The sequence below is a fragment of the Melanostigma gelatinosum genome (genome assembly GCF_949748355.1).
Source record: "Melanostigma gelatinosum genome assembly, chromosome: 9".
Taxonomy (NCBI): Eukaryota; Metazoa; Chordata; class Actinopteri; order Perciformes; family Zoarcidae; genus Melanostigma; species Melanostigma gelatinosum.
The window spans coordinates 11695290-11711258 of record NC_136642.1 but is presented as its reverse complement, the minus strand read 5'-3'; the positions used below and the strand labels follow the sequence as shown (position 1 = coordinate 11711258).

Sequence of the window (15969 nt, the reverse complement as noted above, 5' to 3'; positions counted from 1 at the left end):
CCATTAAGTTTGACAGTGTCACTATTGGGCACCACAAACACTATACGTGTCTAAGAGCACTGCATATTATATGGTGATGTGAGACTTTGTGCGGGGAAGACACTGGCATCGCTATCTGAGCTGTGGGGCCTCTGAGGTATACCGCTTCCTCCCCTCCCGCCTCCCCCGTTCCTCTCCGCGCGCAACCCGCCCCGCCCCCGCCTCTCTCCAGCGCGACGCATCGCCAAGTTGTGTTCAGCACGGACAGCCAGCACCGCACGACCCAGCGCAGAGCGTACCTGGCCCCGCCGAGGTATTTCCATTTTCTCCCTTTTTTTTCGGGCGAAGAAGTGCGGACCGATGGAGAGCCCTGACGTCACCATGCCAGGTAGAGAGTGAAGGGAGCTTTGGCTCGTGAGGAGGAGGGGAGTAACACTGCGGGTGTGCTTCGGGTGGCCTCTCCATCGCGGTGAACACCTTTCGGGCTCGGAGCGCGCTCGGACGCACGTATGATGATGGACGGCTGGCTGCCGCTGCTGCTGCTTGCTGTCCTCGCCATTGCGGGAGGTGAGTAACTTGTCCGTCGAATGGCTCCATCGATGCGCTTTGGTGTGCATCGTCACCTTTATAGGGCCAAAAACCACCGCGAGCTCGAGCATTCAGGAGGATCAGGTTTCTTCAACGTAATGAGGGAGTGTGATACCAAAGGCTGAGGAGAGGTTAGACGCGGAGAAAATGACTCTTTCCATTGCTGTGTCACCAGTTTTCTCATAATAGCAGTGAGCGCGACGGAATGATGAAGAAGATAAATATTGCCCACTGCTTATATCACATGCGCACAATGTAGAAACAAATGCAATGGCTAACACCATTATCCGCTTGCAAACTAAAATAAATCCTTTAATTCAGCATATCTGTTGTCTACTCAAGATATAGTGCGTTTAGAGGCCTTACTTTATCACCATGTGCTCATTATTGTGTCACAATAATATTATTATATGGACTTATTAGTCTTGATAATATTAGTTGTTATGTATTGTTGTGGTAAATACCACACAAATGAAATATAATACAGCACATTCTGAAGAAGTTTTAAAGCATTGCAGTGTTGTTTTTTGCATCAGTTATCTCTTTCTCTCTAAATATACCAGAGAGAAAGAGAGGGGAAGAAATTATGTTATCACCCAGTAACCCCCCTCCTCTCTCTCTCTCATTAACACCGAGGTCTTGCATTGAGTGGGCAGGTTAATGAGAGACACGTTGAGCTAAACCAACTTCTACATCCTGTCTTCAAAGGACAAATGTGTGTCATTCAGCAGGAGAAGCCTTCTGCCTGCATGTGTTTGGACAGATAAATGGTCTTTTTTTTGTCTTCATTGGGCACATGCACCGAGTGGATGAGTCTTATTTATAACACTGTTGTTGCAGTGTATTAGGAGCAAATGAGGTAGTGTTAAGTGTAAAGCCATGATTAGTATTCTACCTCCAGAAATTGGCTCTAATTTGGTGTTAATTCCTGATCAGTGAGGGTTTTCCCGAAGCACAGCGGAAAACACATCAGCTGATTGGTTGAATTACAGCAGCGGTAACATTTTCAGCCAATCCATAGTAGTGACAGGGCAGAGACCAGCTTAGTGCCTCCAAGCAAAAAGACAGTTTGTCACTGGGTGTGTAGCAGCACACATAACCACACACACACACACACACACACACACACACACACACACACACACACACACCTCCATCCACACACACATGCCTGGCCATCTGCCTTGCATTGACTAACTGATCATCATCATCACCCATGGCGACAACATGCTTTTCTCTCTGGAACACAAACACTTGCACTCTTTTTGTCTCACACACACACACACACACACACACACACACACACACACACACACACACACACACACACACACACACACACACACACACACACGCACACACACCTAAAGAGAGCTTTATGCAACGCTGTGTTCAGCACAATATTAAAGCAGTGTACTGGAGTAATATTGGGTCTCTTACAATACAAATATAAAAAAGCGAATATTACCATAAATAAAAGCTACAAATAGAACTAATAGCTCACCAATTGATTGTGACAAGGATTTATCTTGTTTATGAAGACGCTCTGAAATTGCTGCATGATATTCGGTGTCCCTGAGCACCCGGTTTTGTTGGTCGATCATTCCCTGACTTCAAACAAAAGGTATGTGGACTAGAAAATGCTACCGACATGAACTATCACATTAAGGAGCTTCATAAGCGGCGGAGTACTATGAGTCATCTCCCCTTACGGTAGAAAACCTGATTAGCATCATCCTCAGAGACTATAAACTCAATCCACACACAAACACGCGTTTGAAGAATGAGCACATAGTCGCACACCTGGGCCTTCACACGTTTTAGAGATTCCCTACAACGAGGCAAAAAAAAAAAAAAAAACCACCCAATTGTAAAACACGCACTTAGAAAAGACAACATATGCACAGACTCAGACCAACACGCAGTTCCCATTTGTTCATATTGGTGGTGATGGAATTAGAAGGGACAAAAATCATAACTCTACACCTACGCACAACACTATTTTCTTACATAAGCGGTTTTACATTCACAGACTTGCACACAAAAGGAGTCTCAGACGCTGCCGCGAGGACGTGGCCGTCCTGTGTGTGTGAGGAGGATGTCTCTTGTCATTTCCCCTGCAGGCCATGCATAATAAACAGGTCTGTGGTGCTGAGTTGACCTGATGCAGGAGTGACTGGATACGGAGCACGGTGTGCGACAGTCTCATCACTAAAGGACGTAGAGTGCGCTTAGATTATTTTCGCAGCAACACTTTCATCAGCTGCATCTCAAAGCAGATGTTTGACACGGGGCCAAGTCATCCTCTTTGCATGTGCGACCGTGTGTGTTTATGCATGCGCCATAATCTCTGTCCTCTGCTTTATGAATGCACTCAGTGAATATCAACTAACCATTTCCTTGGCACAGCTACGGTCGAGAAAGTTCTGCACAGTCAGTTCAGCCTGTCATCACTTTCCTGCTGCACTGCTCCGGCCCACTGATCTCTGCAGCATCTCAACCTGCACATTAACAGCAGCCATCCTATTCTCTCTCTCTTTCTGTCACTTTTTGTCTTTATCTCGCTCTCCCTCATTTTCTCTCTTTGGACCAACTGTCAACACGCGGCAGCAACAGGATCAGATCAGCGGATACAGGGGCTGCATCTGTGATAAGAAATGCACAGAAGTCACTCAACAGAGGCCTGCGTTTGACTGCGAGAACGTGCGTGTGATCCCCTGTGTAAGACTGTGTGCTGTCATGTGTGATTCAGTGTGTGAGTGAATGTGCGGCAGTAGCATCACACAGCAGTGTGCAGCCCTGGAGGTTAGAGGGGAAGCAGAAGGAGAGCACAGAGGTTTCATAGAAACGTAAGCAGTGGAGAAGAAAAGCAGATAAGAGTCGTTTGGAAAGTTAAGAGTTTTGATTCAAGTTGATTGAAAAAAATAAATAAAAGGTTGACTAACATTGAGGCAAGGTTGTGCTTAGGTTGCTCCGATGCAGGCGTGTGTAGAAGTGTTCAGAAGTGTATTCAAGATAACACAAACCTTCATCCGGTGACAACATGAATGAAAGGTAAAACTGTAAACATGATCTTACATCTAAAAGTGCAATGAAACTAGAGAAACTAATGCTTATCAACAACAAATAATACTTCTGCAGAGAGCAAAAAAAAAAATGCTTGTTTGTTATGATTGTGATCAAGACTTCTGCAATGTGTTCTGGATGTATTGCTGTCCTATCTCCGCATGTTTGCATATATAACTCACAGGCAGCCGACTTCAACCTGCTGATAACAGATATGGATTTATCGGTATCCAAATAACAGCGCAAATAATAGCTTGTTATAAGAGGCATGATGCAGTTCAAATGATGTATTTATTGCAATCCCTGAAATGTGCAACACCGTACCGTCTGTCGTCAAACAGCTTGAGCTCCTCGGGCTGTAAGTAATACCACAAAAACCAAGCTGCATATGAGGATTTCATAGCTTCTGAGTTTTTCTGCTGTATAGTCTTCTGCAGTCTAAACCACTTCAACACCGTCCCCCATCTTAGACGACCTATTTGATATTCAAACCTAAGATGTAACATTAAACAGAAAACTTGTGTATATTCAGCATCACTGTCAACGTTGAGATGTTTACTTGACGGCACTAACTTAACTGGCTACACTCTTACTGACTGTGGAGTTTCTCAAATTTGGTGACAGTAAAGCTCCTTCCACTCTCAGTTTGTCCACAGTGGGATGACTTGGTGTTTGGAGTGCTGCGATATTGCGGTTGGATGGAGGATCAATATTAATATCGCAGCTCTATGGGCACTACGGTGCCAATTGGGTGTTAGTAGATCAATGGATCTCTCCATTATTGATTGAAGAATATTTCAGCATGAAAGGTCCCTGCTGCAGCCAGAAAGCCTCTTTGGCAGAACGCAGCGCAGGAAGCGTGCCCTACTTCCCCTCCAACCTTTTCTCATTTGAGCGAGCTGTATAAATAGAGATCATCACTGTAATAGTCTTAGCAGGATAATTCAATTGAGCTCTCTCTTCGTCCTCATTTTCTCCACATTTGTCTTTACAGCGTGCGTGGCCTCTAATGGCTTTGTAAACTGCGAACAACACCGTACAGTTTAACGATGGATGGATTTTAGTACATGCAGTGATTTTTCCAAAAATCATGACTAAGACCGCCACACTTTGTGAGGTCAATCAGCATGCTGAGATCCGTGGCTGTTTAAAAGAAGGAAAGAGAAACGGATGTATATGGGAAGCAATAGAACACTGAACATGGCCACCATCCTGCCTGTTCCTGTGCTGTGTCAGAGGGGTGTGTGTGTGTGTGTGTGTGTGTGTAACCTCCCTCGCTCCAGGGTCTAATGGGGGAGCCCTGCTGAAATATTCATCGTGTCACATTAAGTTTGCAATATTTGAACTGGAAAACAACCAGAATACGACCTGAGCTACCGTCAACATTACGACCACTCGGCAGGGCCTTCAGCACGACAGCGTGTTTATATGAAGGAGCGAGATCAGTCTTTGTTTAGAAGCACAAGTAAGTGCTGAGGATGAACATGTTTGTGCAGTGATCAGGCTGCAGTCGCGTTCTTGAGATAAGAATAAACCAGTAAAGCTCTCGGTGGAGAGCTCATAATTTGTCTCAGTGTCGTAAATTATTAGTCTAGACTTTCATCCTGAGCGAATGCATGCAGATATTTTAGTGAAAATAAGCAGAAAATACGAAGACTCATAGAGTGGATATGTAAGCCAAGACTGCACAATTCGTTTTGCATATTGATTCAGATTTGCATGGGATGTGAATGCTTGGGATGTTTTATTCTGGAAAGTGCAGTTGTGTTTATATATAAAAATAAATCAAACCTGAAATCATTTTAGGCAAGTTTTTTAAATATTATCCTAACATCACAGAAAGAAACACAATATTTTGCAATGAACTGAATCATTTTGGCCTTGGACTTTGTTTTGGTCTGAGTCATCTTCAGGGGTCTTTGACTGAGCAGCTTTTCATAATTACTTCTCATGCAGCGACTCATCATATCAAAGATGAGGGGAATCGGTATACAATTTCTCTTTTCCATAGATATAAGTGCACAGATGCTACAAAATGCTAGACATAAGGTACGACTTAAAGTAAATATAACTCTCATCAACTGTTTACAAAGAAAAATAACTGAATGTCACTTTGACAATTTACACGTCATCGGCCTTTTTCTGCTTCATCATTGTCTAAGTGAACAGTATTAGCTTCCTGTCTCATCCGGTAGTGTTATTGCCCTGGGCTTCTGGGAATATTATGCATTACTCATATGGTTCAGGCACAGACAGTATTTTTTATTTCCCTCATGAATATGTGCACGCAAAAAAAAACACACGCACCTAAAAAAAAAAAAACAGCCAACCTGTGCACAATAAACAACCAGAGTGCTACACACATGTGCTGACAGGATGTGTATTGATGATGGTGGATTAGAGAGAAGGGGCAATAAATGGGCAGTGGCTGTCAGCGACAGAGAGATGGAGATAACAGGAAGGATGAGAGCGAGGCAGACAGTCAGGGGAGTGAAGAGAAAATATGGGCCGGCTCGGATGATGGAAAGACGGAGAAAGTGTAAAAGAAAATGAGACGGAAAAAGATGGGACACAGGGAGGAGATTAAAAAGAAGGTGGCAGCGAGGAATTGCCTGTTTAGTTTATGGGGAATGAATAGAGTCCTCATTGATCCAGAGACAGAGGCCATCATTCCTGCTCAGTGAACACAGCAGTGCTACAGGGCAAGAGGGAGGTGTGGGGGGGATGTAGAGGGGGAGGACAGAGGAGCTCAGAAGAATTTTCAGAGGGAAATGGTGAGAAAAGTGGAGTATGTTTAGTGTGTTTAAAGCTTTTTGATTTTTAAATTTCCATATTTTTACATCACTAATGCAACAAATCCCACTGTTGTTGTTTTTTTCTATCTCAGATGTACCTGTTCTTCTTTTTGATTGTATTTCCCTCCATAAAAAAGAATCCGTTTTTTCCTCTTTGTTGTGTAATTGATGCTGAAACTTTGTTTTCATTGTTGATTAATCGGGTGATTCTTTTATTAATCAATGAATCATTTGGTCTATAAATTGCTCATCAAAATGTCCCAAAGCCTAAGAATTTTAAATTGCTTTCTTTGTCCAACCCCCAAATATATTCAATTGACATTGAAATAAAACAGAAAGAAAATGACTTTTCTTGTTAGTTTAGTGCAGATGACGCATGTAAAAGAAGGGAATAAAAGGTGTAGAATGAGTAGTCAGGGGTTTGTTTGAATCTTTGTATTTTATTTGACAATATTTCGATTATTCTCATTGTTTTGTTATTTTTCTGTTATAGTCTTCATTTTGTTAATCATCAAAGGGTTCATCATCTCAAACGTAACATCATTTACTCACATCAGCGTTTACATGTTATAGGTATCAAGGTAACAGTAAGCAGCCTGTGTTTTTCTTCAGGGGGAACGTGTGAGAGGATTGCGAGAGTGAAAAGATGCAGCACAGGAGCGAGCAGATGCCGGAGAGGCTGGGAGTGAGTAGCTGAGGAGAGGGAGGAAGGACGAGGTGCAGAGCAGTTGTTTTTCTCTCAGTTAAACACCTCCCCTCCTGTGTGTGCTGTTGTGACAGCCCGAACTCAACCACTCACACGGATACGACTAAGGTCTCCGACAGATGGAGGGATGGCGGACGGAGGGGAGGAAAGACAGGGGCAGGGAAGTGAAGTGAGAGACGGAGTGAAAATAACCCAAAGCTACAAAAGACTGGCAGTTGGGAAAAAGTGCAGCACGGCAGAGGGGAATAGATGGAGACAGAGTCACGGAGAGAGCGATAGAGACATTCAGACTCATTCTTGTGATGTCAGATGTGTATCGAGCTGTGCTGACGTGCTCCATCCGGCAGTGATGAGTGATGCCATGGTTCAAAGGCTTTGCATTCTTGATACACATGGACAGCCAACTCTCAATGCTGGCAGTGAGGGCAGTGGCCAAACAGAGAAACTCAACAGCACCACTGATTTCCTGCTCTTGTATGATTTAGACTATCATCCAATATGATAAAAGTCTTCTTTTTTTTATGGCTGCACCATTTTTGTCTCATGATCGAGGCAGATGACGACGAGGATGATGATAATGTGTTCTCGTTGCAGGCGGCCTCGGGGCAGACACAGAGGAGCGGTTGGTGGAGCATCTCTTAAACCCCGCCCACTACAACAAACTGATCCGTCCCGCGACTAATGGCTCCGAGCTGGTTACCGTGCAGCTGATGGTGTCGTTGGCTCAGCTCATCAGCGTGGTGAGTGTGCATGTGCCCAGGCTTGTGTGTTTGACTCTGAGTGCACCTTTTCACAGGATGAGGACACCCCTTTGTGTTACTCATCCTTTGATCACATGTATAAAAAGTAAAAATTCTGCATTTTACATCAATAAATTGTATTAATACTAGGTTGTTATACTTATAAGTAATTATAAGTAACTGTCAAATAAGTGCAGTGGAGTGAAAGGTACAATGTAACCCTCTGAAATGTAGGAGAGTAAAATTATAATGAAATAAAGTACTTCAGAATTGTACTTACAGCAAGTACAGTACTTGAGTGAATGTACTTTCCACCACTGCAAACAAGCTCCACTGAAAATGATTCCTGCAGTACATCTTTACGCTAGTTAAAGATCCACTCCACTGATTTTACACACAAAGATCGGTTTCCTCATTATGTTGAGTGCCACTCAGCCAAACAGTTGTATGAAGTCTTCTGAGATTATGGAGTTTTTTTTAAAACCTGAGAAATTAACATACGTGAATACTTGAACCTGACTTCGATTTTGTTTCCTAAAAAGCAATATAAACTGGGGATTCAGATTTTGAAATACGGGTATTTACCAAGAAATGAACGATGACCGAGCTGCATGATGCAACTCGGCCGATAGGGACTTAAAATGTGGATGTTTTGACTTTGCTGCATCCATTTAATGCCACTTTTGAAAACTCTGTCACACGCGTCCCCTAGCTTGTTAGAGGTGTTGTGGTACCCGTTTGATCACAGTTTGTAATTTACAATACATGTCTTCTGTTTCTGCAGCATGAAAGAGAGCAGGTGATGACCACCAATGTCTGGCTAACGCAGGTGAGACTTCCCACTCTTCTCCTCATCTGACCGTTCCAACATCGTAACATTCTGCCACACAGAGAAGGATTCATTTCGACAGAAAGATTAAAATGTCGGGAAAAACATTTAATTTTGGATGGTTTTACCTTAGATTTCAAAACGTTACTGCCAGGTCAGTGGAGGTTTATCACACACCACAAGGGGCATGGATGGTAGTAACAAATGCAGACACTAAGTAATGCTCTCTCTACAATAGAATACAGTAAACATGCAGATGAACATTATATAATCATGGGCCACAGTGGTATTACACTGTGGCCCATGAGCAGTGGTCCGGAGGGGACCGATGCATCCCTGTGTTCTGTGTGGTTCACTGGTTATGGCTGATGTGCAGAGTCTGATCCTGCCTCTACTCATGTGGACTGGTGTGTCAGACAGTGAGAGAGACATCAAACAATACACGTCCTCCAAAACCCAAAATCTGACCGGAGAAATATGAGAAGTGAGTTGAAAGTTATGACACACCAATTTCTTTCTTTTTTTACACCCAAATTACAAATAACTGACATCAAAAGCCCTTTGCACAAACGCTGAGCCCCTATTTGTCAGCTGATGAAATTGGCAGTTTGTGGATTTGGATGAAACAACAAAACCTCACCCTGTAAATAATGTGACCCTGACTGAGCTGTGACACGCTTCTACATGGCTGGCTCTTTGTATGCTTACAGCTGAGGCCTTTAACATGGTGGAACATGTAGGTGGACACATTCACACACATCAGGTATACAAATGCAGTCACTCACACACATCATCAACATACGCGTTTGCTTTTGAGAGCAGGTGTTTGAACAAATTACACAGACGTATGTAGTGCATGCTGCATTTTTGATGACATTGTTTACTAGCTTCATGGTTGTTTTTTTTGTCTTATATTCACAAACACACTTGCACCTGACCAAGTCAAGATTTACGACATGTAACGGCGCGTAGAATGACCATCTGTGCTCTATGGATCCCTTGCAACTGGTAAGCAGGGGAGCCGAGGACAGCTGTAATGACCACAGTGCATCAGTTACTGCAGATGACCTAACATGAGCATTACAGCTCCAACATTGCCATAACATAGAAGAGCCAGACAGAAGTGCTGTCACAGAGGCTTCAATGCGGCAATGTCAATGACTGACCCACAGCGTACAGAACAAGACAAGGCTTTTAAAAGAAGGTTGCACAGAGGACGTGAGGAGGGTTGCTGATGCACACACATGCACGCTCATAGGAGCAGCGGAGAGAGTACTCGAGTGTTTAAAAAGTACATCACTTTAAAGACATTTTACATGGGTAAAAGTAAAAAGCAGGTCAACGTTACTGGGTTACGTAAAAAGGGGACCGGGTGATGATACATGATACTACTGTTAAATTAAAGAACATATTTAGGCTCCAAAATAAAATGCAGAAATTCCTCAAACACCTTACTGGAGGTAAAAGTTCTTCAGTGGAGTGAAGTGAGGAGGATCCATGAGCATGTTAGCATTTAGCATGTTAGCTTAGGATACAGGTGATGAACATCGTTGGTGTGTCACTAAGCATGCATGCAAGGTCAGTCAATACATTGTTTTTGTTACTACCCCGAGGTACAATAATGCCAATTAACGACACCTCTCATGTTCCCCTTTTTTTGACATTCGACTGTGCTTGTAGTGTCCTCGGCCCGTGAACTCGGCGGCCCGTGAGCAAACATTTGTAACATATCCTTCCTGGAGTGTCACCTCTCTCTGTTCACGGAGCTCTGCCCTCGTGCGGCCGCAGACACACACACTCGCAGCTCCTTTTGTTGTTGCTCTGCAACGGATACGATTGTGAAATGCAATGAAGTGCAATACTTGTGATAAATAGAACGAAAGTAAAAGTGAGAATACCGATTTACAATACATACAACACGTAACAAAACAACTTTGTTAGATTAGAGGTAGTACTTGTAACACTTCCACCCCTGAGCAATTTTAATCTTGGTGATTGGTCTAGGTCGGGGTTGACACGAGCGCTTCAATCTCTCTGTGGCTTATAAACATGTGTTGTAAGCATAGAGGGACACAGCACAGGCTGTTCCCCAGGCTTGTGATGTGTCATATTGACCACCGACTGACAGACACAAAGACGGACAGACGGACCTTCTCCTCACTTCGCCTCTCTTGCCGCTGTGTGCTCGGCTCACGAGCATTTTGTTTTTATTGGCCCCTCAGGAGTGGCAGGACTATCGTCTGACTTGGGTCCCCGAGGAGTTTGATGGGATGTTGAAGGTCAGGCTGCCGTCAAAACACATCTGGCTGCCTGACGTGGTGCTCTACAACAAGTGAGTCACTCACTCACTCACTCTCTTGCTCTCACTTCTGAAGACACACAAGGCTCATGGATGCATGCACTGGCATACAAATGCACAACAAGAGCACATACAAGTCTCATATTGAACTGTTAATGTTTTAAAGCAAACTCCCCGGCGATTTGAGCCAGCTGCCACTATTGTCCACCAATGCCAGAGGTTTCACTGTGCAACACGTGCACGCTCCGCCACATATGACTGAATATGTCCGCTGTAATCTGCTCATATCGCTCATACATTACTATATACAGTACACTTCAAAGATGGAGTCATCTGTGTGCACACTAGAGACTGTACATGTATAGCAGATGCAACCGGTTAACCAGAAATTCGTCTTTCTTTTTATGTTGTTGTAAAATGTGTGCTGTTGCACGCAGAGATGCTTGATAACTAACTCCGTATTTGCATTTTAATTTGGTTCGTCATTCTTCGGCCTGGATTAAACTAGACCTTTGTAAATTGTGAATGCACCTGGCCAGTTTCAAGTTCCCGTCAGGTACAGTTACACAGAAACCAACTTGTTTTGGTAATTTAATGAAACATCAATTTGCTGAGGAATATATTAACCAAACATCCAGTTTTTATGAAGTTTTAAGACTATGGGCTATCGCACGCTTTGCTGTTAATCCAGTCTCGAGTGTAGGTCTGGGCGACATGGTTAAAATCAACCAAATGGCAAATGTATGCAAGATCACATATATGTAAAATGATTAAATTTCATCTTCAATGCAATTAACTGTAATGCATGAAACAACACAAAACTCTTCACGTGTATGAAACAGACACTTGCTTTGCTTGGTTTTACTCGTCTCAATGCAATGGAAACTGAGTGTCAGCCTCCAGTATGCAAATCAGCTCATCAGAGTACAGTGATCTGTCTGGCCTTCTCATCTTTCCCTGCCTCAGTCCTTACTTTACTAAAGATTAAAAGATCCCTGGCACTTTGGATGAAATTATCCTCCTAATCCCACTAATCCCGGGTCGACACGCTTTCCTCCCAGTCCTCTTCACTGCGTCGAACTCCTGTCAGGCACCGAAACAGCTGGATTAACTGAGGGAACAGCACGAATAGAGCAGAGAAGCCGTTGTTTCTGAGAGTGCACTTAGGTGGGTCAATTGTGTAATCAGTCAAAAATGATGCCATTTTATTTTGCACATGTCACATCTCACAACATTAATAGCCGTCATTAATTAGTTCTCTTGTCAAATGCTTGAGTTCAATGGAAATTCAATGGAAAGCTTTAATGTAGTCAGCCGACTTTTGACTTAAGTGTCTAATTCAGGCTGTTTAACTCGACCCAGTCTGCCCTGTGAGCTGTTCTTTCTGTCTAGACTGCAGGTTCATCCTGTTCTTTGGCTTTGTAAGAAGCAGGTGTGTGTGAACCTGCTGCTCTGAGACACCTCAAAGCCTCCACACCCATGTGTGTGTGTGTGTGTGTGTGTGTGTGTGTGTGTGCGTGTGTGTGTGTGCGTGTGTGTGTGTGCGTGTGTGTGTGTGTGCCCTAGAGCTCTTTGATGAACCCATACTGCATAAAGAGATGCGTCATGTTCCACTGTTCATAAGACTCAGGGAAACATGGCCTCTCATGATACTTTCTGTTTGCAAAATATATATTTTTAATTAACTCGTCACACAAAGGTTTCTGTTCGTGTCTGACACTTTATTTCTTTTATCTTTCTCCTCTCCCGCTTCCTCTCTCTCAGTGCTGATGGGGTGTACGAGGTGTCGTTCTACTCTAACGCGGTGGTTTCCCACGATGGCAGTATCTTCTGGTTGCCTCCGGCAATATACAAGTCAGCCTGTAAGATCGAGGTCAAGCACTTCCCCTTTGACCAGCAGAACTGCACGATGCGCTTCCGCTCCTGGACCTATGACCGCAACGAGATCGATCTGGTTCTCCGTGCTGACGTGGCTAGCATGGACGACTTCACGCCCAGCGGCGAGTGGGACATCATCGCCCTGCCAGGCAGACGAAACGTCAACCCGGCCGACCCCACCTACGTGGACATCACGTACGACTTCATCATTCGCAGGAAGCCCCTTTTTTACACCATCAACCTCATCATCCCGTGTGTGCTCATCACCTCGCTGGCAATCCTGGTCTTCTACCTGCCCTCCGACTGCGGAGAGAAGATGACGCTCTGCATCTCTGTGCTGCTGGCTCTCACTGTGTTCCTGCTGCTGATCTCAAAGATCGTCCCCCCCACGTCACTAGACGTCCCACTCGTGGGGAAGTACCTGATGTTCACCATGGTCCTGGTCACTTTCTCCATCGTCACCAGTGTGTGTGTGCTCAACGTACACCACCGCTCGCCGACCACACACACCATGCCCCCTTGGGTTAAACTGGTGTTCCTCAACAAGCTTCCTGCCTTGCTCTGCATGCGCCAGCCCAGAAACAGCTGTGAGCGCCAGCGGCTGCGCCAGAGAAGGAGGGCCCAGGAGCAGAAGGAGGGTGGGCGCAGCGGGGAGGCGGGGGCCTTGATGGTGGGGCTCGGGCTGGGCAACGCTGGCGGGAATGGAGGGGGAACCTCCACAGGGGTGTTCAGCAAGGAGGACAATGAGCCTTGTACCTGCTATGTGAACCGGGCGTCCGTTAAACAGTTTGGAGGGGATCTGGTAGGAGCGGGTGGGGGGTCCACGGATGGTCTGAACAGGGTGAGGGAGGGCCGGGAAGGGGGCTCTGGAAACCTGCCACGGGGGAAGCAAGCAGCAGGAGGTCCTGCTTTGACTCAGGCCCTGCTGGCTCAAGCCTGTCCGGGCTTTGAGGAGGCGGTGGAAGGAGTTCACTTCATCGCCAACCACATGAAGAGTGAGGATGATGATCAGAGTGTAAGTATTATTTTATCTGAATGTTCACACCAGCATAGTCTCTGTTGCTCCTTATCACAGCCTGACTGGACTTTTTAGAGTGACAGTGATGTTAGGAATGACTGATATTCATTTTCCAAATAAACATTTTGTGACAAAGAGTATCGATACTACAGATCCAGTTTACTGTATAGTTAGAGATGACAGATAAAAGCAAATGTTACAGTACTTTTTTAAACTCATTTAAAGCTGCTCGAATGAATATCTTAAAAAATGCTGATGAACCTATTCATGCTACCTGCCCAGCACCAAACACCTGACAGACACAGTTAGCGTCGAGCTGGTGAACACAGTGGAGCGTTCAGCAGCTAGAGACAGAGATTTCTGGTGAGGTAGAAACCAAAACACAGCAGAGAAATCGTAGCCGCTAGCCAGATATTTAAATTCTATGACCAAATGCATAAATAGGCACCTGTTAGCTACACGTCCACTAAATCAAGCTGTTTGCTCTGCACCCAGTGAATGTAAGCTTCAATAACTTAAGACATTAAATTATATTGCTGAATAGATTCTTTAAATTAAACACAAAAAGGCAAAGTGATGCTGATGCCAATGACTCCTTTATTGCTGCAGTTTACTGCTCGGCAATGTCTTGCCAACACACACTTTAATACCAATACATCCGTATTAAAATAAATAGGTATCTTGTCTCTGCGTGGATAAAATCATAGCATAAATCGTCTTATTCTGTGCAGATGTTACGAACCATAAAAGGCATCATGAGCTGCCCAGGTCTGTCCTCTCAGTGCCAGCAGTGCCCTTTGAAACGCATGGGGGACTACACCAGAGCATATGGAGACAGATCTGGTGACGCAATCATAGCTCTCTGAATATTCAACAAAGACAAGTAATTATAGCAGCAGCATGACGTGTGCATAGAGAAGGAGTACAACTGGAGAAGTGCCGGAATAGGGGAACCAAGGGTACCAAGGGAGAGAGGGTGGCATTTGTTATCGCTTTTCCTCAAGGAGTCTTAGGAATGAAAGACACCGACATGGGAATCAACAATCCTCTGTAGTTCTGTCCATCCTAGACATAGTAACCATCACGTTGCCATACCGACCACAATCCTGGCCCCGTGCATGCCCTCCCCCTCCCCCTGCCCCAAGTCATCAGTGCAGGGGTTACAGTGTGAGCACACCCCTCTGTTTCTCTGCCCTCCATCACTGTCTCTCATCTCTTACGTCGTCCTCCTCGACTCGTGTCGGACCTCATCAGAGCTGTGTGGCAGAACGAGTCTCCGCTCACATTAACCCCTCACCTCCATTAACCCGCTGCATAGGGAAAGGCAGGAGGGTAGTTAGAGAGAGAACGACGATGAGCGATGTGATTCTGCTCTCCTGAATCTGACTCTTCAACCCGTCCTGAATCCCCTTTTCTCTCTCCCCACACACAGGTGAGCGAGGACTGGAAGTACGTTGCGATGGTGATCGATCGCCTCTTCCTGTGGATCTTTGTGTTTGTGTGCGTGTCCGGCACCCTGGGCATGTTCATGCAGCCGCTTTTCCAGAATTACACAGTCAAGACCATCACCAGCTCGCCGGGCTGACCATTCCCAGGCCGAGAACACGCTGACCTGACAGCTCCCCAGACCAATCAGCACAGCAGGACAAGGGCCAGTGGTGGTGGTGGTGGTGGTGGTGGGGGGGGGGGGGGGGGGTCTGGGTTTTATTGTGTCTATTGAACTGGAAACAAGAACTGGAACTGAACAGCAATCACGCCCATTACCTTTATAGTAACGTTTTTGCAACGAACAAACTGTTTTTCTTGGAAGAAGGAAAACACCATCATACTTTTAAGTTTTTTGTCCAGATGTTTAGTGGACTGACCTGGTCCCTCCCTGCTCCCCTCTTCAGCCAGTCAGGGAGCGAGGGATGCTCTGATTTACTCCTTGTTGGACCTTACGCCAGCCTATCAACACTCTCTGCTCGACGCCGACCGCTTAATTGACACATGACATGCCCGCCTTCAACTCTGACATGACTCATCCTCGGTATTGACTGACGTCAGAGGGAGCTAATCAGAAAGCGAAGGG

The 15969-nt window shown here is 45.0% G+C and overlaps 1 protein-coding gene across 1 annotated transcript; it reads left to right on the top strand.

Annotated features, from left to right (window-relative positions):
• Positions 1-431: 431 nt before the first annotated feature.
• Positions 432-15483, top strand: chrnb2 (cholinergic receptor, nicotinic, beta 2; the record flags this gene model as incomplete). Its single annotated transcript, XM_079275577.1, has 6 exons — positions 432-546; positions 7729-7874; positions 8659-8703; positions 10926-11035; positions 12767-13895; positions 15331-15483. Exons 1-6 carry the CDS (start codon positions 489-491, stop codon positions 15481-15483), a joined length of 1641 nt encoding a protein of 546 aa, XP_079131703.1. The 5' UTR covers positions 432-488.
• Positions 15484-15969: the final 486 nt, after the last annotated feature.